The 21,278-nt window shown below is 53.4% G+C and overlaps 1 protein-coding gene across 3 annotated transcripts; it reads left to right on the top strand.

The window, feature by feature from the left end:
* Positions 1-6,514: 6,514 nt before the first annotated feature.
* On the top strand, positions 6,515-20,968 carry Stk11 (serine/threonine kinase 11). Of its 3 annotated transcripts, none has more exons than XM_021174235.2 (10): positions 6,515-7,626; positions 15,287-15,370; positions 15,964-16,053; positions 16,513-16,645; positions 16,713-16,849; positions 17,139-17,266; positions 17,532-17,589; positions 18,396-18,592; positions 20,404-20,610; positions 20,755-20,968. In XM_021174235.2, exons 1-9 carry the CDS (start codon positions 7,337-7,339, stop codon positions 20,595-20,597), a joined length of 1,311 nt encoding a protein of 436 aa, XP_021029894.1. In that variant the 5' UTR covers positions 6,515-7,336; the 3' UTR covers positions 20,598-20,610; positions 20,755-20,968. The 3 variants fall into 3 exon arrangements, with proteins under 3 accessions (XP_021029894.1, XP_085699112.1, XP_021029895.1); XM_085842986.1 differs by having other exon boundaries at positions 6,515-7,435; XM_021174236.3 differs by lacking the exons at positions 20,404-20,610; positions 20,755-20,968 and adding an exon at positions 18,883-19,259.
* The last annotated feature ends 310 nt before the right edge of the window (positions 20,969-21,278 follow it).

Consider the following 21,278-nt stretch of genomic DNA (forward strand, 5'->3'; position numbering starts at 1 on the left):
CAGGTACACCACCAACTCTTTGGGTCTTTTAAAGGAGGAAGCCAGGAAAGTTTGAGGTTAACCTGTGCCAAATGGGTAGATTTTAGAAAGAGAGAAAGGAGGGAGGGAGAGAAGGACAGAGGAAGGGAGGAAAGGACAGATGGTTGGGCAGATAGAAAGGGAAGAAAAGCACAAAGAGGGAAAAAAAATGGTAAAAAGGTACAGGTCCAGCCGGGCGTGGTGGCGCAGCCTTTAATCCCAGCACTCGGGAGGCAGAGGCAGGTGGATTTCTGAGTTCAAGGCCAGCCTGGTCTACAAAGTAAGTGCCAGGACAGCCAGGGCTACACAGAGAAACCCTGTCTCGAAAAACCAAAAAAAAAAAAAAAAAAAAAAAAAAAAAAAAAAAGGTACAGGTCTGACCTCGGAGCACTGGAGGTGGAAGTTCAGGGTCATTCTTTTTTTTTTTTTTTTTTAAAGATTTATTTATTTATTATATGTAAGTACACTGTAGCTGTCTTCAGACACTCCAGAAGAGGGCCCCAGATCTCGTTACGGATGGTTGTGAGCCACCATGTGGTTGCTGGGATTTGAACTCTGGATCTTCGGAAGAGCAGTCGGGTGCTCTTACCGGCTGAGCCATCTCACCAGCCCCAGGGTCATTCTTGAGTACATAACAAGTTCAAGGCCAGCCTGGCTACTGGAGGAGACCCTGTCTCCAAACAAGCAAACACTGAAGCAGCCATGAAGGTCAGGGAAGACTTTCTTGAGGCAGTGACCTTGGCTCTGCCCCATGTGCTAAGATTGTGGCAGCAGCTCATAGCCAGGGCAGGGTGGGGGTCCTTAAGGCAGAACCCTCAAAGGCCCAGAAGAGAAAGTCCTGCTCTTGGAGGTGAAATTAAACCAGGGCAAGGATGCCTATCAGGTGACTGAGACCCCAGCTTCTGCATCAGGCGGCTGGGGCAGAAGGCTGACTGTGGGCACGGAGAGTAGGTCTTACCTTATGTCAATTCCCAGCCCAGGCTTTTCCCAGCCCAGGCTTCTCCCAGCCTTCAGCTTGCCATACCGGAGGATGGGGACTTAGCCCTGAGGCTCCTATCCCAGACTCCCACTCTGCCACAGGCAGAGAGAAAGGTCCTCAGGCCTCTGTTCTCAGGGTACCCACTCTCACAGGGTAAGACAGCTTTGCCTGTTTCTCTCATGGGCCCAGGAAAGAAAAGACCCAGGGTCCTAGTAGTATCATTCAGTTTGTAGCAACCAGCTATGGCTAAGTAACAAAAGGACCCCAAAACAGCATTCATTCACTCATTCATTCCTTAATTAACGTCAAGGACACTGAGCATCACTGATTCATGAGGTTGGGTGGTGGAGCGAAACCCAGGCACAGACTGTACAAAGGGCCTGGGATGGCAGAATTGAGCTGCACGTGGCACTGCTCAGGACAGCAGGGACATAGAAGACCCCCACATAGTGCAGGCCGTACAGCTCTTCATGCAGTGTGGGATAACCTTGAGCTGGTCCTGCCACCACACCTATCTTACCTATAAAATATCATATTAAAAACTATGTTCGGTGTCATCCTGAAGCACTCGTTCTTTCCCCTTGGATTTTCTTTTTCTTCCTTCCTTTCTTTCTTTCTTCCTTTCTTTCTTTCTTTCTTTCTTTCTTTCTTTCTTTCTTTCTTTCTTTCTTTCTTTCTTTCTTTCTTTCTTCTTTGTGTGTGTGTGTGGGTTTTGAGACAGGGTTTCTCTGTATAGTCCTGGCTGTCCTGGAACTCACTCTGTAGACCAGGCTGACCTTGAACTCAGAAATCCACCTGCCTCTGCCTTCCAAGTGCTGGGATTAAAGGCATGCGCCACCACTGTATCCCGACCATTTTGACTTGTTGAAATCCTATTTATCTTCTTTCATATCTATGATGGTTTTGACTAGCATGTGTGTGTACCACTGGCATGTAGTTCTGAGGTAACCACGAGGGCGTCGATCCCCTGGGACTAGAGGCATGGTTGGGAACCATCATGCTAGTGCTGTGAACTGAACCTGGATCCTCTGGAAGAGTAGCCGGTGTTGCACCCTCTGAGCCTCCTCTTCAGCCCCATAAACCCTTTGTTTTGATGGACTTGAACATCAAAGACAGTGCACATGATGTGTGGGCAACTGATGGTGGAGGTGAGGAGAGGGAGTCAGAGCCACACCCCACTTCAAGCTGGAGTTAAAGGCAGTTGCGAGTCACCCTAAATTCACAGAGACCCACCAGCTTCTCCTCACCATTGGTGGAATTAAAAGTGTGCACTATAGCCAGATGTGGTGGTACACACCTTTAATTCCAGCACTCAGTAGGCAGAGACAGGTGGATCTCCTGAGAGTTCAAGGCCAGCCTGGTCTACAGAGTGAGTTCTAGGACAGCGAGGGCTACACAGAGAAACCCTGTCTTGAAAAAGCAAGGGGAAAAAAAGAGTGCTTCATGACAACACCGAACACAATTTTTTAAAAAAGATTTATTTCTTATTATATGTAAGTACAGCTGTCCTCAGATGCACCAGAAGAGGGCATCAGATCTCATTACAGATGGTTGTGAGCCACCATGTGGTTGGGGGTTTCTCTGTGTAGCCCTGGCTGTTCTGGAACTCACTTTGTAGAACAGACTGGCCTCGAACTCAGAAATCCGCCTGCCTCTGCCTCCCGAGTGCTGGGATTAAAGGCATGTGCCACCATGCCCGGTTCACACAATTTTTAATATGATATTTTATTGAGACTTTCATACATGGTTTTTGTCTCTCTGTGTAGCCCTGGCTGTCCTAGAACTCACTCTGGAGATCAGACTGGCCTTGAATTTAAGAGCTTTGCCTCCTGAGTGCTGGGATTAAAGTCATGTGCTGCCACTGTCCAGCAAACTTAGAGGTTTTCACTGGACAGTTTCTGGAGGGGTGTTTTGGCTCAAATTATGCAAACATTTATTAGAGTTTTTACCTTTTTTTTCTTCTTGAGACACTCTTGCACTCTGCAGCCCAGGCTGGCCTTGAACTCACAGAGACCACATGTCTCTGCCTCTGTCTCCCAAGTGCTGGCATTAAAGACATGAACGACTACTGCTGGCCTAGTTTTGATTTTTTTTTTTTTTTTTTTTTGGTTTTTCGAGACAGGGTTTCTCTGTATAGCTCTGGCTGTCCTGGAGCTCACTTTGTAGACCAGGCTGGCCTCGAACTCAGAAATCCGCCTGCCTCTGCCTCCCGAGTGCTGGGATTAAAGGCGTGCGCCACCACGCCCGGCTTGATATTTTTTAAAAAGATTTATTTTATGTACATGAGTACACTGTAGCTGAACAGATGGTTGTGAGCCTTCATGCAGTTGTTGGGAATTGAATTTTAGGACCTCTGCTCGCTCTGGTTGGCCCTGCTCGATCCAGTCAACTCTGCTCCTTCAGGTCCAAAGATTCATTATTATTCATAAGTTCACTGTAGAAGTGGGCATCAGACCTCATTACTGGTGGTTGTGAGCCACCATGTGGTTGCTGGGTTTGAACTTAGGACCTTAAAATCATAGTCAGAGCCATCTCACCAACCCTAATTTTGATGTTTTTATTTTTATGTTTTCTGCTTCTTTGGAGATTGTAATGGCTCTTCCTGGTTGTCAGCTTGACTCTATCTGGAATGAACTACAATCCAGAATTGGAAGGGCTCACCTGGGATACTGATCTGGAGGCTGGAAGATACAAGTTTCTGACCTGGATCTTGGCATGGAGATCTTGAGGCATAGTGACTATGAGTCTCAGGAGACTTAAGACAGAGAGACCTCTGAGTTCAAGGTCAGCCTGGGACAAAACAAGTCCCAGATCCAGGCCGGGTGGTACACACCTTTAATCTGGGCCACACCTTCTGCTAGAGACCTACAAGGACATTGGAAGAAGGAAGGTTCGCTCTTCTTTGCCTGCTTGCATTTACTTGCCAGCACAGCTGTTGGAATCTACTGGCCTGTGGGATTGAGCGACTGTTAGATCCTTGGACTTCATTCACAGCTGACTGTTGTTGGAAAGTTGGACTGCAGACTGTAAGTCATCATCACAAATTCCCTTACTGTATAGACACTATCCATAAGTTCAGTGACTCTAGGGAACCCTGACTAATACAGAGATAGTAGCACTATGTAGCCCAAGCTGGCCTGGAACTCACTATTTAGTTGAGGGTGAACTCTTTCCTGCCACCTCCTGAGCCTCCTGTAAGTGTGACTTATGTGGCAGCAGGGATGGAAACAGGAATCCTGTCCCCTCAAACTGGTGCTCTACTCACTGCCTGGCTGCAGGCTTCATCTTTAGTCTGAAGTTTTCCCTCCTGGTGGCTTCTACCCCCACCCCCCATCCCCCAACCCCGGGCACCATTCCCATTGTGCTTCTTTGGTCTGGAATCTGTGGCCTCTCAGGGATAATTAATGCTATTGAAGTGGTACTGAGTTCCCAAATTTACAAAGTGGCTGCTCTACTGGAAGTCACAGGTTCGGTTCTCAGCACATGAAAGTCACATGCCTGATCACAACTATCTGCAACACCATTTCCAGGGTATCTGAGGCCTCAGTGGGGTCCTGAATATGACAGACACACAGAGGTAAATATGATAAATCTCTAAATAATTCTAACTATATCTCTGACCCAGACTTCTCACCAGCGTGATAACTCTTCCGCTCAGAGAATTCAGGGTAATGTCTTGGGACGTGTGAGGCTGTCACACTGGGGGAGCTCAGGTACAGATCGGGTGGAAACAGAATCTTGTCTATTGCCCCTGACTCTTTCTGGATCTGTCCTTGGAGTCTGTCAGGGGAAGGGTGGAGGTGGAGGTGTTTGAGACTTACCTATCCCTGCCATAGTTTAAGGCAATGTCAGAGCAATGAAATGGAGGTGAGTGTGTGACGTGGGTGCTGGCCAGCAAACCTGTGTGTTCAGGAGAGCAGCCCGTGCTCCTCACCCCTGACCTGTCCCTCCATCCAGCCTGACTCTTTCTCTGTTTGTCTAGTCTGTGTTTTCCCTGGACTTCTGTCTTCACGTCTGTTTCTCTGATCTTTTTTCTTAATTTATGTGCTTGCATAAGTCAGTTCTCTCCTCCATGTAAGTCCTGAGGGCTGAACACAGGTAGAGCAAGCATTTTTGCCCACCCTTCCTGGAGTCTAGGTCTCTCCCTCCCCCAGGACTCTCCTGGCAGTCCACCCTGCCCCCTAGTGGCCTCGGAGGGAACCATAGACTTACTGTGGACCTTGTAACCGGCCAGTGCATAAAGTAGTGTGTAGAGGGAGTCAGGCAGGGTGAGCACTCGTCCCTCAGTCATAAGCCAACCCTTATTTTTTATTCGTGCAGTTAAAAAAAGGGCACACATAAAAATAAATAGATTAAAAATATTAAAAAGAAGATGGGCGGTGGTGCCACACGCCTTTAATCCCAGCACTTGGAAGGCAGAGGCAGGCAGATTTCTGAGTTCGAGGCCAGCCTGGTGAGGTCCAGGACAGAGAAACCCTGCTGTCTCGAAAAACCAAGTATTTATATATATATAAAAATATAAAATTATATATATATATATATTATATATATATATATATATATATATATATATATATATATTGACCAAAAACCAAACCACCCCAAAACACTGCAGCACAGGTGAGTTGAGGCCAGCGGCGACGTCAATCTTACCCAGCCACCTTTTTTGATAGCTGTTATTTAAAACTCTGTGTTTTGTGTGTATGTGTGTGTGTGTGTGTGCACGCGCGCGCGTCTGCCACGGAGTACCTAGGATCAGAGACAGCCTGAGGGAGGTATTTCTCTCTAGCCACCTTGTGAATTTACGGGGATCGAACTCATGACGTAAAATGCCCGCAACTTCTGAGCCATCTCACAAGCCCAGCTGCTCTTATTTTGCACAGGAAACGCTCCTCTCTATGTCATGGATCTCAGTGGCGCTACATTAAGGCTTCAGGTTCGGAAGTGTCAAGTTTGGGCTACTTTTTGACCTTTGACCCCGCCCCCAAGGCTGTTAAGAGCAAGCCTGGGCTGGATCACTTTAGGGATCCACGAGCCTCTCCACCCTCCCCCATGCCTCCAGTCGCGGCCGTTCCCCGGAGGACGTTGACGCGCGTGAACTCTAACCGGAGGCCCGAAACTCCGAGGTCACCACAGCCAGCCCAGGGGTTTCGCTGGCCCGTCGCGCTTGCTGACGGGCGTCTGGGACAGCCACTGACAGATAAAGTCCCGCCCCCCCCCCCCTCAGGGCCAACCACTGAGGGGCGGGGCTTGAAGCCACAGCCCACGGCCGCTCCCTTACAGTCGCTTGCTTACTCCCATTGACGGGCGTCTGAGACAACCAATGAGAATATAGATCACGCCTTCTCAGGTGGAACCCGAACTGTCCAATGTCAGCTCGGGCGCCCACCTAGATCCAAAGAGCCCAATCCCCGTTGGCGATCGAGGCGGGTCCAAAGGGTGGGGCCTAAAGCTACAGCCAACTGCCGCGCACGTCGGCTTCGCGAGGGGGCGTGTCCACCGTTGCGACGTGCGACGACGGCGCGGCGCAGGGCGGTAAACAAGATGGCGGCGGCGTGTCGGTCTAGGAAAGGGGAGGCGGCTCACGGCGTCCGCGAGTGAGGCGCGAGTCGCCGAGGGCGGCGCCGGCGTGGAGTTGTCTCTCGCGGGCAGCATCTTTCTGCCTGGAGTTCGATTCCCCCCTCGCCGCTCCGGCCTCCTGCCTGTAGTGCGGCGGCTAGGCGGCGAGGGGGACGCGCCGCCCGGGGTGGTTTTTTTCCCCCCTCGATCCCCGGAAGATTTCCTGTCCGGACTTCGTGCCCGCGACTTGCGGGTGTCCCGGTGTCCCGCGTCCGGGTGGACTCTTCGCCCCGAGAAGTCGTAGAACTAAGGGGCCGCGCGCGGCTTCGGCGCGGGCCGGACATGGACGGCGCGGACCGGCCTCGATGCGGCCGCCTGGGCCCCTGAGCGCGGGGCCCAAGTGGCGACCATGACCTAGCGGTCCGCGCGCCGCGACGGCGGACCGTCGCCTCCGTCGGAAGCAGCGTCCCCGGGGACCCGAATTGGGGGGACGCGAGGGTTGGGGGGGCTCATTGCTTTTTTTTTTCATTCTTATTTTCATTTTTTTTTCTCCCTGAGCACCTAGAAGAAAAGGGGAAAATCAAAAGTGAAGAATTGGCGCCCAGGAAGCGGACGTGGACCCGGTTGTGGGGACCGGGAGTGTTGTGGAGGTCGTTCCTATTTTTCCCCGTTCCTTTTTTTCCCCTTCTTGGAACATTTGGAAGAAGCGGGTGGGGGGGAAATTCGAACTTGAAAAGAATTGGCGGTCCCGAAGGGGACGAGGACAAAGAGTGGGCCAGGATGGACGTGGCGGACCCCGAGCCGTTGGGCCTTTTCCCCGAGGGCGAGCTGATGTCGGTGGGCATGGACACCTTCATCCACCGCATCGACTCCACCGAGGTAATCTACCAGCCGCGCCGTAAACGCGCCAAGCTCATCGGCAAGTACCTGATGGGGGACCTGCTCGGGGAGGGCTCGTACGGCAAGGTGAAGGAGGTGCTGGACTCCGAGACCTTATGCCGCAGGGCGGTCAAGATCCTCAAGAAGAAAAAGCTGCGCAGGATCCCCAATGGCGAGGCCAACGTCAAGAAGTAGGTGCCAAGGGCCTGGGGCCGACGCGGGCGCTGCCTTGAGCTCCTTGGGCAGCCCTTCTACTTTCTGGCTCTTCTCTTCCCTCTAACCGTATTCTCTTCTCATTTCCTTCCTCCTTTTCTTCTCTTTCCTTTTACTGCCTTATCTACCCCATCTATCCCTGAGCGTCACCTCGTGGAGTCTGTATGTTGGGGCAGCCTGCAGGACTGTCCTAGCGGGAGGTCCTGCGGCCAACTGCGCCTCCAGCCCCCCTCTTTGGGCCAGGTCCTGGCGCAAGTCGCGCCTGGCTTCTTTGGCGGGCGTTGCCAGGCGGGTGGCTAGTTTGTTTACGCAGCTAGAGGGAACCGGTGGGGCCAAAAATAATGGTGAATAGAGACTCGGGGTGAAGGGGGGTAGCCGGCCAGTGCTGGCGCAGGTCCCTGCGGTGTCCTGCGCGTAGTTGGCGTCGTTTGCCCCTGGGGACTCTTTATCGCCTGCCTGAACTTCACCTACCGGCTTCCAAGAAGGGGCCTTATCTTTGGGGCCAGCACTGGCGACACTCTGCCTAACTGACCTTGCCTGTGGTCCTGTCCCAGGAAAGGCTGGCAGCTTCTTGTTTTTGCCAGCTGGGCACTGCTCTGAGTGGTACCTACAGGAAGGTGGACAGATATCCAGGATCAGATGTGTGGACCCAGCGGTGGAGCAGGGCAGGCTGGTGGCCTAGGCTCCTCACAGGACCTCCTTGGCCTTTTTTGTATGAGTGGTCTTAGGTCAGTCTTGCACTGGGGAACCTGGGCACCCAGCATCAGGTGTTCCTTCAGAGGCCTGAGCTCGGAAATTCCTGGCTTGAAATCATTGTCTCAAGGTGGAGGTGCCAGAGGCTGCTCGCCTCCAGGTGGTATCTGCTGGTCTCCAAGGCAAGTGGCTTCCTTTGGCTTCAGGGTAATGGTTCTTGGAAGCCCACCATGTCTGTGAGGCTGCCCGGGCCTGCATCCTGGCTTGGGTCAGCCGCAGTCCTTGTACACATGGCAAGCCTGTGTGCTCTCTCTGCCTGTGACAGAGGGCCCCAGAGCTCTATCTGTGACTTCCTAGCCCTCATCTGCTGCTTTAGGCTTCCTGCCATCTCAACACCCAGGTTGGGGTGTGGCTTGCAGAGCCAGTCGGGTTCAGCTGAGAGAGATTGGTCCCTAGATCCTAAAGTGACCGCGCCCCCCCCCTCCCCCATGAGTCAGTGATGCTGGACACAGTCCACACTGGAGGTCTTCAGGACTGGGGAGCTCCTACACACTAGGTAGGAGCCTGCATGGTTCCTCAAGACAGGAGTTGGTCTGGGCAAGTAGACACATGCCTCTCATTGCAGTGCTGGAGAGACTGAGGAAGGAGGATTGCTTCTGTTTCTAGACCAGCTAGGAGTGCATGGGAAAACCTGGTTTCATAAGGGAAACTGGCTGGTAGGGTGAAGGCCCCAGGACCCACAAGGTGAAAGCAGACTCAGCTCTCACAAGTTTACTCTGACTTCCATATGTGTGCTGTGGCACATGTATATACACACACAAGATAAAAACTAGGAGGAGAAACTGAAGCAAAAGCTGCAGACTGACACTCTGCCCAGCAGTGAGGTGCTTGAATGGCAGGATACAAAGCCAGGTATCTCCATGGGAGTGCTGGTGTTCCCCACTTCCTGAGTGGCTCCTGCAGGGCAAAGCCTAGGGCTGCTGCACCTGCTTGTGTGATCCCCACTCAGCCACAGCATGGAAGGGGCAGCTTGGCGAGCGACAGCTGGTGTGGGCAGAAAGGCTCCTTTGTCTGCAGGGGCTTAATAGACTGCACTCCTGTTGTCTCTCTCATGGTGAAGTGTCTGGAACCTTCCAGGCAAGCCTCTGGGGTCCTGTCCTCCAGTCTGCACACAGAGCTTTCTCCTTCCAGTACCATACTGTGGAAGCATGCCAAGGCATCAGGTAGTATAGTGCCTCCATTCCTGGGAAGGCTGCAGGGACCTGTGCCCTTGGCTCCTGTCAGCCCCACTGAGAAGTCGCAAGAATTTTTTCTTAATGTTTATTTTATTTTTTTAACGTACATTGCTGTTTTGCCTGCATGCGCATCTGTGTCAGATCCCCTGGAACAGGACTTTGAGATAGTTATGAGCTGTTATGCTGTAAATTGAACCCAGGTCCTCTGGAAGAGTAGCCAAGTACTTTTGGCTACTGATCCATCTCTGTAGCCTCAAGTAGCATGATCTTAGTACCAGCTGACAGGAGAGTTGAGGAAGTTGCTGGTGACCTGCTGCTAGCTCTATGGCTCTATGGCTTTGAAGCCCCCCACCCCTCAAGTGTACTGTGGTTGTCCTGCTCTGCCTTACCTGTGGGGCTTTGTGTGGTTAAAACCCCATGTGCATGGGCCTTGTTGCTACTTGCTTGTGCATAGATATACTTTGAGATCCTCCAGATGGGACAGGTTGATAAAGCCAACCCAGAATATGGTGGCGATGAGACTCTTCCATTTCCATGTTGTCTGTATGGTGTAGTGGAAGGCATGGATCTCTCTCCAGCTGATGCCCTCACCACCAGGAGAATGCCTCTGCATACTTGCTTTTTGTTGGTGTTTTGTTTTTTTTGTATCTTTTTGTTGTTGACATTGATGTCTTCCTTTTTTTTTTTTTTTTTTATATTCCCTCACCTAGCCCTGGGTGTCCTGGAACTCACTTTGTAGACCAGGCTGGCTTTGAACATAGAGATTCACCTACTCCTGCCTCTTGAGTGCTGGGGTGACAGGCGTTTGTTTGGCCACCACTCCCTGACCATTTGGATTTGCTTTTGTACATGTGTAGGGTCTGGTGAGTGAGAATGCACACCTGCCTGTGGAAGCTTGAAGAGCATCATCTCCAGGAGCTAGACTTGTGAGCTGACTAACGTGGTACTAGGAACTGAACTCAAGTAGCCTGGGATGGCCAAAGACATTCTTTTGTTTGGTTTTGGTTTTTTGTTTTTCGAGACAGGGTTTCTGTGTATAGCCCTGGCTGTCCTGGAACTCACTCTGTAGACCAGGCTGACCTCGAACTCAGAAATCCGCCTGCCTCTGCTGAGATTAAAGGCGTGCACCACCACTGCTTGGCTCATTTGGTTGCTCTTTGCTAGTTGCAGGTCATGAGTGGTCAGCTGTGCCTGTGCTCTCTGAGTCCACTAGGTGGGGGCTCCTGCTTGCCCTTGCTCTTGACCTTCTTCTTTCCTAGTTCCCCTTGCTTGCCCTGTAGGTAAGTGGTTAGGACTGAAGGCCGGGCAGCCAGAAGCTGGGTCCTGGCAGTGTGGACCGTGCTTAGTTGAGTTGCCTGTCCTTTGCAAATTGTCTGGCCACCATCTCTTTTGGGGATAGGGAGCACCTGCCTGGGCAGAGTGGCTTGTGCTGGATGGTCACTGGCCACTTAAAGACAGTGCAGACAGTGTGTTCAGCTGTTGGGTGTCACCACCCTGTCCAGATCTGCACCTGTCTGGGTTGCTGGGGCCATGGGAAATGCTGGCAGCTTTCCAGGGACTACTGGAGGCCATTCCATGGTGACTGGCGGGCTGTGTGATGTGGATTGTGAATAGTTAGGACATTAGCGAGTTGTAGGACTTTGTTGGGTTTTCAGCCCTCAGCTCACAAAACATCCAAAGCAGCCCTGACGAGCTGCTCTTGCTGCCTGCCTGTACTGTGAGGCCACCCTGTGTGCCCACACTCTGCGTGCCCACACCTATGCTATGGCCTCATGTGGCTTACTTTGTTGTGCCTGTGGCATCTAGAGATCATCCTCAGGTGTCACCTCTCAGTGCCCAGCACTTCCTTTCATACTGATAGGGACCTGGAACCTGTGACTAGATGAAGTGACAGGGCTCACAGGTAGATACCACCACAGTCGGATATTTATGGGTATTAGGAGATCAAACTCAGATTCTCAGGCTTGCTTGTCAAGATTTACTGTCTCCCAAGTCCACTGTTAGCTGTTTTTTTTGGCAGGGAATTGATGCTTCCACAAGGGAACCATGTTGGTCCACAGACTCAGTACGGGGTAGCCAGCGCACTGGAATGGCAGGATGGAGCATCTGCTGTGCGGGCAGAATTCAGGACTCTGCATCAGGCATGGGTCTCTTTTCCTTTCCCAGTGCCAGGGCCTGGCACGTGAAGGCAGGCGCCCTGTCACTGAGCTCTGCTTCCTGAGAACTGAGTTGGGAGTGTCCCCTCTCCTAAGTTTAGAGTCTGCTTAGGATGTGGGATGCCTGTTTTATTTTATTTATATGAGTATACTAGCTAGCTTCAGACACCAGAAGAAAGAGGGCATCAGATCCCATCACAGATGGTTGTGAGCCACCATGTGGTTGCTGTGTATTAAACTCAGGACCTCTGGAAGAGCAGTCAGTGCTCTTAACCACTGAGCTATCTCTCCAGCCCTTCACCTGCTTTTCTTAGTTACCTAAAAGAAATCCTGAACACAGGAGGATGGCAGAAAGCTCTGAAGCCAGGTGGTTGGGGTTCCTTCCTGGGTCTGAACCTGCCCGGGCGCTTAGGCTCCCTGATGCCCTCAAGTACTTTCCCGTGGGTGAGAGTTGGATGCTGGAGGCTTCAGTAAGGTGGTTTTGTTTGTTTTTATGAAAACTTTATGAGTGTTTTGCCTGTATATTGTGCTCCAAATGTACCTGGGTAACCAGAAGAGGGCATCAGATCCCCTGGAACTAGAGTTTTGGGTATTTGTGAGCCATTGTATGAATGCTGGGAATTGAACCAGGGTCATCAGCAGCCCAGGTTAGCCTCAAACTCATGATCCCCCTGCTTTAGCTTCCTGGGTTTTGGGTTGCAGATACATAGCACCATGTCCAGTCATGAGGATGCTGTGATGCTGTCTCATCCGCTTGTCTTCTTGCTGTCACCTAGCACCTGACTGAGGCCACTGAGGAAGGAAGCGATTGCAGGCAGAGTTCCTCCTTGTGGGGGAGGCACCTAATGACGTCACAGCATATCTGCAGGCAGGAGGCAGACTCCCCCTCAACCCTTTTTTTGGGGTAGGACTTTGTCCTTGCTCAGTCTAATCTGGAGACTCCCTGAGACTTGGCCAGTGCCTATAGAGTTGATCACCATTAACCACCACAACATCTGCTGTGTAACTTCTCCTGGGGAGATGCTACGCACTGTCTGCTCACCCCAGGTAGGGAGCCCACGGCTGACCAGAGTATGGATACCACCAAGGTCCAGTGTGGTGAACCAGTGAGTGAGGTTTATTGGGGTTACTTAGAGGAGCAGAGATGGCTCGGAGATGGCTGAATCCCCAAGGCCCTCCCCAGCATGGGCGATGGCTCTCAAAGCGCACGCCTTTAATTCCAGCACTCAGGAGGCAGAGGCAGGCGGATTTCTGAGTTTGAGGCCAGCCTATGGTCTACAGAGTGAGTTCCAGGACAGCCAGGGCTACACAGAGAAACCCTGTCTCAAAACAAAAACAAAAAAAACCCCAAAACAAAAAAAAAAACAAACAAACAAACCACACAGACATAAGAATGTGTTTTTGTTTTAACCCCAGGTGTAGGTGCAGGGCTGCTTCGGACTGTCCCCAGCAGCTGACTATGATTTGCCTCGTGCTCTAGCGGAGGTGTGGTTTTGCCAGCTGCAGTTCTTTTCTGAGATTGTGTGACATTTGGAATTCTGGGAATTTTCAGCGGGTACATAAAAGTGAGCCCCAACCCCTAGGCAAGGTTGGTGATGTAATTAGGGAGGTTGGTTGCTGTTTGGTTGAAGATGAAACAAAAGGAAAGAAATTAGATTCTTGGAGTTACCTGATTTCTCTCCTCTATTCTTTTTATCTGTTTGGTTTTTTTTTTTTGGTTTTTCGAGACAGGGTTTCTCTGTGTAGCCCTGGCTGTCCTGGAACTCACTTTGTAGACCAGGCTGGCCTTGAACTCAGAAATCCGCCTGCCTCTGCCTCCCGAGTGCTGGGATTAAACGCGTGCGCCACCACGCCCGGCTTTCACTTTATTTCTTTTTTTGACATGGTTTCTCTATATGGTCCTTGCTGTCCTCGGACTCATTTTGTAGACAGGCTAGCTTGAGCTCAGAGAGATCTGCCTGCCTCTGCCTTCTGAGTGGAGATTAAAGACGTGTGCCACCATGGCTGGCTCCAGGGCACAGCTGTCAGCTGGCTCACTGTCCTCTCTACCTTGATTTTCATCTGTATTGGCATGAGTATTGGCCTCTCTGTCAGGGGTGTCAACTGGTGTGGCGTCTACCTCAGCTCCTACCTCCCTAGTGGGCTTCAAGCCCTGCCTTTGACAGTCCTTGCTGTGCCGTGGGATATCAGGATGGCAGCCTTAGTTTTTATAGTAACTGCCTGGAAGTCAGTGTGGAAGTGGGGAGCTGGTAGAGTCTGGGGTTTGGGTCATGCTGTATCTGAGCACTGGTATCTTAGAGTTGGTTTCCCAAGAATCCCAAGCCCAAGACACATTTGAGTGTGTATCTAGCTGTGCTGTTTCCCTCTTGTGGTTGTGGCTCCTGGGGACAGAAAGTGAACTAGGGTTGAACTGGAAGTTCTCTTCCCAACACTTTGAGGAAAGATAGTTGTGTCTGTCCCAATGCAGACCATCTCCATAAGTGCCGTGTGCCTAGACTGGGGGGGGCTGTTGACTTTGGACCCAGGCCTGCTTCCACAGCCCAGAACATAGGGTGGATGCCCAGTGGGCTATGCTCAGGGAGACTTCTGAGGAAAGGAGTCTGGAGTGGTGAAGACAGGCCAGGGAGGGGCACTGTCCACCCAGCTGAGCTTTTGGGTGAGTGTGCAAACCAACCTTCAGGGTAGATGATGTTGCCCTCAGCCATCCTGGCATGCCAACCAGCCTCTTGGAGAACGTGCATATTCAATCACCCTGTGAAGCCCCTATGAGCTGTCCACTACAGCCATAGTCCTATGCCCCAGTGAATCCTCCTGTCTCTGGAGTCACTTGTTCTGGACATCTGCTATCACGGAGGCCCACATTGTGTGGCCTTTTTGTGTCAGGGTTTCTCACTGGGCGAGATGTCAAGGGTCCCTCTAGACTATGACAAGTGTCAGAGCCTTGTTCCTGTTTACACCTGTGTGATACTCTCCTTTGTTATGTAGGTGGGTCATGTAGTGCCTGTCAGTGTCTGTTAGGGTCAGTGCCTGCCCCTTTGGCCGCTGGGTGACTTCTGTGATGAGGCTGTACATGTCTGGGAGCTTCTGAAATTGGGGTGCTGGGCCATTGCCTGGGTATCAGACCTGAGCTAAGGGAAGCCTCTGGGATAGGCCACTGGCCCCATCAACTGGTCACACAGTGGCTCTCATGTGGGACCAGCACCTTCCTCGATGGTATCGTGGTGCCTGTTGCCAGTCTCAGGATTGACCTTCAGCTCAGCGGGGCAGGCCAGGGTTGTGAGGTGGGGCGGTGCTTGGGAGAAGCCCTCTTAGCCTAGCCAGAGGCACGTTAGGTGCTGGACCTGTGCTGCCTCCCATGGGGCTTTGCTTGTCCTGGTGGTCCTTCTCCACTATGGCCGGAAACCACCACAGCCCAGATGACTGTCCTCTCCCTGGGATTGAGCCAGATGTCACAGGCAAACAGGAGGCTCCACCAGAGATGGGCATGTGTGCCATGACTAGATGTAGGCTTCTCACAGCAGGCAGGGTCAGCTAAGCAATGTCCTCTGTTGCAGGGAGATCCAGCTGCTGCGGCGGCTGCGGCATCGGAATGTGATCCAGCTTGTGGACGTGCTGTACAATGAGGAGAAGCAGAAGATATATCCTGTGGGTGGAGTGGGCTGGGGTGGCCCCTGTGTTAGGGGCTGGAAGCCTTCTGCAAGGCCTCTGGCTGCAGTAGTGCTACATGTCATCCTGTGGTGCCTGTCAGCTCAGCAGGCAGGGGAGCAAGGCACGAAGCTTCCACCTGGTGCCAGCCTGTTCTGAGCAGTGTGGCTGGGACTGGGCATGGCCTCACAGGGACTTGGGGCCTATGTACATTGACAGGGCCCCGGCTGGTTCTAGAGGTTTCCATGCTCCCCCTTCCCAGAGGTAGAGGTTGCACAGCCTACACTGCATCTGGGCAGTCCTGGGAGCATTCTGAGAACCCAGTGCCCTGCAGCCCCAACTCCTGGTACCCATCTCTCCCTGTGGCTAGTACACCAGCTGATTTCAGTCCTGTTGTGACCTATGCTGACTCCATGTGGTCCAAGGCACTGCTGTGGCCTTGTGGACCCTGTGAGTACTGATAGGGAGCACAGAATGGCGGGAGAGCAGAGTGTTGGTGGTCTGTTGGCCCAGCAGGGCCCTCTAGACCACTGTTGCTAGGAGCAGGGCTCCTGGGCCTGGTGTGCTGCTTTCCTTAGCGCCCTACGTATATGGTGATGGAGTACTGCGTATGTGGCATGCAGGAGATGCTGGACAGTGTGCCGGAGAAGCGCTTCCCTGTGTGCCAAGCTCATGGGTGAGTGCCCTGCTGGGTGCAGGAGGAGCAGCTATTGTCAGGAAACCCAGGTGTTTCTGGGCCCCCAGTTTTTAGTCCAGCCAATGTACGTACTTAGGGTTACCCTCTTGTTAGGCCCTGTGGTCCCGCTGCCCTGCAGAGCCGTAGTGGGTATGAGGCCTGTTCAGCGCTCCCAGGTTCAGCAGAATCACATCCCCTGGCTAGCAGAGAACAAAGGGAAGGGAAGGAAGCCAGAGGGGAAACCTGGCTCCCTGGGCCTGGGCAGCAGTGACTGCCAGTTGCCCTGTGTAATTTTAGTGGCCCAGCCTTCTGACTCTCAGGTCTGTTTGCCTGAGCCCTAAACACCTATCACCTTGTAGGCCAGGCCTCATGAGTCTCTCAAACTTCATAGCAAACTTATGTAGGTACCATGGTATGGGCTGAGACGCTTTGGGGCCTGAGCCAGTCCCACCCATTCAGGTACTTCCGCCAGCTGATTGACGGCCTGGAATACCTACACAGCCAGGGCATTGTTCACAAGGACATCAAGCCGGGCAACCTGCTACTCACCACCAATGGCACACTCAAGATCTCCGACCTCGGTGTTGCCGAGGTAGGCACCATGTGCAGGGATCATGGGCCGCTTCTCCTGAGCTGCCCTGACTCTCACTGCCCTGCAGGCCCTGCACCCTTTCGCTGTGGATGACACCTGCCGGACAAGCCAGGGCTCCCCGGCCTTCCAGCCTCCTGAGATTGCCAATGGACTGGACACCTTTTCAGGTTTCAAGGTGGACATCTGGTCAGCTGGGGTCACACTGTAAGTGTCTTGTGTGTACCCTGTAGCAGATGGGGGGCTGTGGATTTTCTCTAGTGTTCTTGGGCCTTTTTACCCTCAGTGTGTGGCTAGCAGGTTGGACATTCCAGGTCTGTGGGTGTGGTTCCTCACCCCACCCCACCCCACCCCACCCCACAGGGTTTTGCTTGCACACAGATGTAGGTGCCATCACTGCACATCTACCAGTTAACATGTGTCCTGCCTGGGAGTTGGGGCACCTGTCCTCTGGTCTCCAATATGGCTAGCACTGACACTCTTTTCCTATGTGAAGCTACAACATCACCACGGGCCTGTACCCATTTGAGGGGGACAATATCTACAAACTCTTTGAGAACATCGGGAGAGGAGACTTCACCATCCCTTGTGACTGCGGCCCACCACTCTCTGACCTACTCCGAGGTGGGCATCTCTAGATCACCCAAATGTTAGGACAGCAAGGGACAGAGCCCCTGGTCTGTGGAGGGGTTCTGACCTTACTGTCAGAACAGCCTTTGTCTGCCAGGATGGGAGGTTTCTGAGATTGTTTCCCCCCATCTGGGGCCGGGGTGGGTGGGTGGGGTCTCAGTGCTATGGGGCCTAGGAAGGCCAAGGGGATGGATGGTGGAGTGGGGCTGTGGCACAAAGCAGGCACCAGCTACACTCACATATCTCTTCTGTCCTACAGGGATGTTGGAGTACGAACCGGCCAAGAGGTTCTCCATCCGACAGATTAGGCAGCACAGGTGAGCATGGCCGGCCTGTCTCAGCCTGCTGGGGATCTGAGCTGAGAACATGGTCTCAGAGATACTAGGTCATCACAGGTGTGCTGTGTGTATTAATGTCCTGGGAAGGCTGTGTGTGAACTTGGGGTGTGACAGGGGTGCCCCATGCAGGCCTCCCTACCTTTATCGTTTTGTTGAGGAGTGCAGGCAGTTATGTGGCTGAGAAAGAAGCTGGGGATTTCAGGGCCTAGAATTAGATCCTCCCATGGTGGGCAGGGAAGGAGTAGATGGTGAAGTGTCACTTTGGACCCCAGCTGTTCCTTGGCCATCTGGACATGGAAATGTGTCTAGGGAGGCCAACAGGAAGTTTGAGGGAAGTTTGAGGCATGGTGTCTTTCCTCACATGAGGCTAAGAGCCTTCTGGGTAGCAGTGGAGCCTCTGTCCTCCCTTTTTTTATTTACCAGCTGGTCGGAGCCCTTGGGTCCAGGCTTCTCTGTCCTCTTTTCCCTCCATGCTAGACTGAGACTGGCTCAGCTGGGTGTTCCCCAGGGAGGGCTTCTAGCCTACCCGTGTTCAAGGCAGGTGGGACTAATAGGTGCAGGGACCTGATTGCCCACCATAGTCCAAGGCGCTATGGCTGTCATCAGTGGGTGGTGTGGTGGTTTGTGCCAGTGCTATGGGTGTTAGGCTACCTCGAGCCTGTAGCCGGAACACTGAGGCCTCGTCCTATGTAAGGACAGCCATGGTGTGGGCTCTGGTGGGTATTGGCCAGCCGTGGTCATAGTGCCTGGCACCTGATGTCTGTGCTGCACTTGGGCTTCTATAGCTGGTTCCGGAAGAAACACCCTCTGGCTGAGGCGCTCGTACCTATCCCACCAAGCCCAGACACTAAGGACCGCTGGCGCAGTATGACTGTAGTGCCCTACCTGGAGGACCTGCATGGCCGTGCAGAGGAGGAGGAGGAGGAAGACTTGTTTGACATTGAGGACGGCATTATCTACACCCAGGACTTCACAGTGCCTGGTAAGCTGGCTTGGTGCAGCTCCTGCTGGAGCTGGTGACTTTGTGCACTCTGGGGCTGGTCCTCTTCCCAAGTCTCCAGCCAGCTAACATGAGCCACCAGGACTGCCAAAGCCATCCTGGTGGCTGTGGCATTTCACTCTGGGCTAGATGAAGGGCTCCCTGGCTGCATCTAGCAGGAGGAGGGGAACCCTGGAGGGCAGTGGGTAGGGGCCCTGAGACAGCCACCTGAGGGAGGGTCCAGTGGCCCTCGGTCCTGGCCATGCCTGACCTTATATCGCCTTCTTCCCCAGGTGTCGAGGAGGCGGCCGAGGCAGGGCTTAGCGAGGATGCATGCGACATATGCATGTGGAAGAGCCAGGGCGCAGGCCTTCCTGGAGAGGAGCCCGAGGAGGGGTTTGGGGCTTTAGTGTAGCTCCCTGTCTGCTGCCCCACCCATGTCCTCCATAAAGCTTTGTCCACTATGTCTGCAGGTGGATGCTTGTCGCGACTTCACTCCTGTCACTACCCTGACAGGCTCCTCACCAGGGTTTCAGAGAACATGCCTGGGTCCAAGGCCTGAGCCAGCTCCTCAGTGCCAGAGTGGCTGCCAGCCAGGGCTCTTGGGGCCTTTGTTCCTGTGGCCTGCAGGCCAGTCCCACTCAGCTCCTGGCCTTTCAAATAGCTTTGGTGGGAGGGTAAGGACCTTGGGCTACTATGTCTCCTGTAGCAATTGAGGGTTCTAGTAGCAGTGCCCGCTGGGTGCCAGGTGGGATCCTCAAGGACAGGTGGACACCTGGTGTCCATTATGGGCCTTGGCCACAGCCCTTCCTAAGGTTTAAGGCATCCCTATGTGGGAATAGTGTCTTCTACTCTGTCACCTGGAGCCCTTGTCTAGACTGTCCCACAGGCTGGGCTCCTGGCTGAGAGCTGGTTTCTCTGCTGGGGAGGAGATGTACTTAGGTGCTGGTTGCATGAGGGACCCTTAAGGCTCCTGTGGTTTGAAGGAAGGCAAGGGTCTGGGGACACTGGTTGGCCATGGAGCCCATTTGTCAACTGGGGTAGTGTTGCACAGAGTGAAGTGACAGTGCTCTGAGGATAGCCTGATCCCTCTGTACCTGGCATGAGGGTCGGACTCTGCAGCAACAGGACAGGGGCTTTCTACTCAGTGCCTTGTGTGAAGGAGGGGACAGATGCCTTCTCAGAGTCCACCTGACCTCTGACCTCAAGCCTCAGTCCCGTGCAGAGTGAGCCAGAGTGGGTGCTGCTAGTGTAGCCGAGTCAGAGGGTCTAGGAGAGAAATTCTGGATCCAGGAGCATGGACAGTGGGGTGTGTGTGTTGGGTTCCACAGCTGCATTGCCGAGCACTGGACATGTAGTTACATGTAGACACTGACCTCTGGAGCCTGAGAAGCTTCAGGAGAGGCCACCTTTTGTCCCACTGCGAGGGCAGGCCAACAGAGCAAGCTGGCCTGCAGCCCCCAGCTTGATGGTCTCCTTCCCCGTGCTCATCGCAGCTAGTAGCTCCCAGGCCGAATGCTTCATCTCCTTGTGCCTGTACTGAGGGTCTAGAGCCTCTCCCTTGGAGAGCTCTGTGAGCTGGTGCTGGGCTGCCCAGGCTAGACAGGCAGGTGAGCGTGGGCATGCTGCAGGAGGGCCAGGGCATAGCACTGTGAAGGCAGTGGGCCTGCCTGCCTTTGGAGCTACTGAGGGGTGGGTGGCACTAGAGGCTAGAGCACCTCTGACCAGCCTCTGGCACAGTTGGGGCTGGCTGGGCCCTGGGGCTTTGAGCTACCTGCCCCTTGGCTCAAGCTATGCTTGCCATCTTCCCGCAGGACAGGTCCTAGAAGAGGAAGTGGGTCAGAATGGACAGAGCCACAGCTTGCCCAAGGCTGTTTGTGTGAATGGCACAGAGCCCCAGCTCAGCAGCAAGGTGAAGCCAGAAGGCCGACCTGGCACCGCCAACCCTGCACGCAAGGTGTGCTCCAGCAACAAGATCCGCCGGCTCTCGGCCTGCAAGCAGCAGTGACTGAGGCCTACAGGTGGGCATGGGCCCGGGTCCAGCCATGCCTGGTGTTCACAGTGGGTGTCTGCTGGGCTCCTAGCTCCTTCCTGTAGGGCAGGGCTGCAAGGGGGAAGGTCTGGTGGCTGAGGTGGTACTAAGTGACCACCCATTCTACCAACAGTGTGTTACCAGGATCTCTGGGCAGGTGTCCCTGCAAGGCTGTGATTTCTGGACCTGCCTGATCACTCACTTTGGGACATTGGAGCCGAGGGCGGACCTGCCGCCCCTGAAGCACTTTATGTCGAGACCACTGGCCGGCCTTGCCTGCATGCCGCCCTGCGAGCCTCGCTGTCTTTGGGTTGGTTTCTTTTTTTTAATAAAACAGGTGGATTTGAGCTGTGGCTATGAGGGTGTTTGGAAATATGGAGCAGGCGGGGCACAGGGTGGCCTGCAGAGAAAACCCAGAGCAAACAAATATGCAGAGACATTTATGATTAACCAGACAACATGACCAACCACAGAGGGCGCAGGGCAGGGAGTGGGCGGGCACTCACAGCGAGGCTGCCCTATCTTTTGGCAATAAATAAAGCTTGGGAAACTTGAAGCTGCCACCTGGGCTGTTCTGTCCGTGTGTCCAAAGCCCAAGGCTCTCGGGGAGGAATGAGACGGGGAGCCTGTGCACATGCAGAGAGCAGGCGCGGTCGG

Source organism: Mus caroli, unplaced genomic scaffold (assembly GCF_978045245.1).
Source record: "Mus caroli unplaced genomic scaffold, Mus_caroli_1 scaffold_9, whole genome shotgun sequence".
NCBI classification, from domain to species: Eukaryota; Metazoa; Chordata; class Mammalia; order Rodentia; family Muridae; genus Mus; species Mus caroli.

Excerpts from the sequence above, each read along its gene's own strand:
- Stk11 (XM_021174235.2), top strand. The coding sequence starts at position 7,337 with ATGGACGTGGCGGACCCCGAGCCGTTGGGCCTTTTCCCCGAGGGCGAG. Across the intron at positions 7,627-15,286 it reads GGCGAGGCCAACGTCAAGAA|GGAGATCCAGCTGCTGCGGC; the intron begins GTAGGTGCCAAG and ends CCTCTGTTGCAG. Across the intron at positions 16,850-17,138 it reads TGGTCAGCTGGGGTCACACT|CTACAACATCACCACGGGCC; the intron begins GTAAGTGTCTTG and ends TCCTATGTGAAG.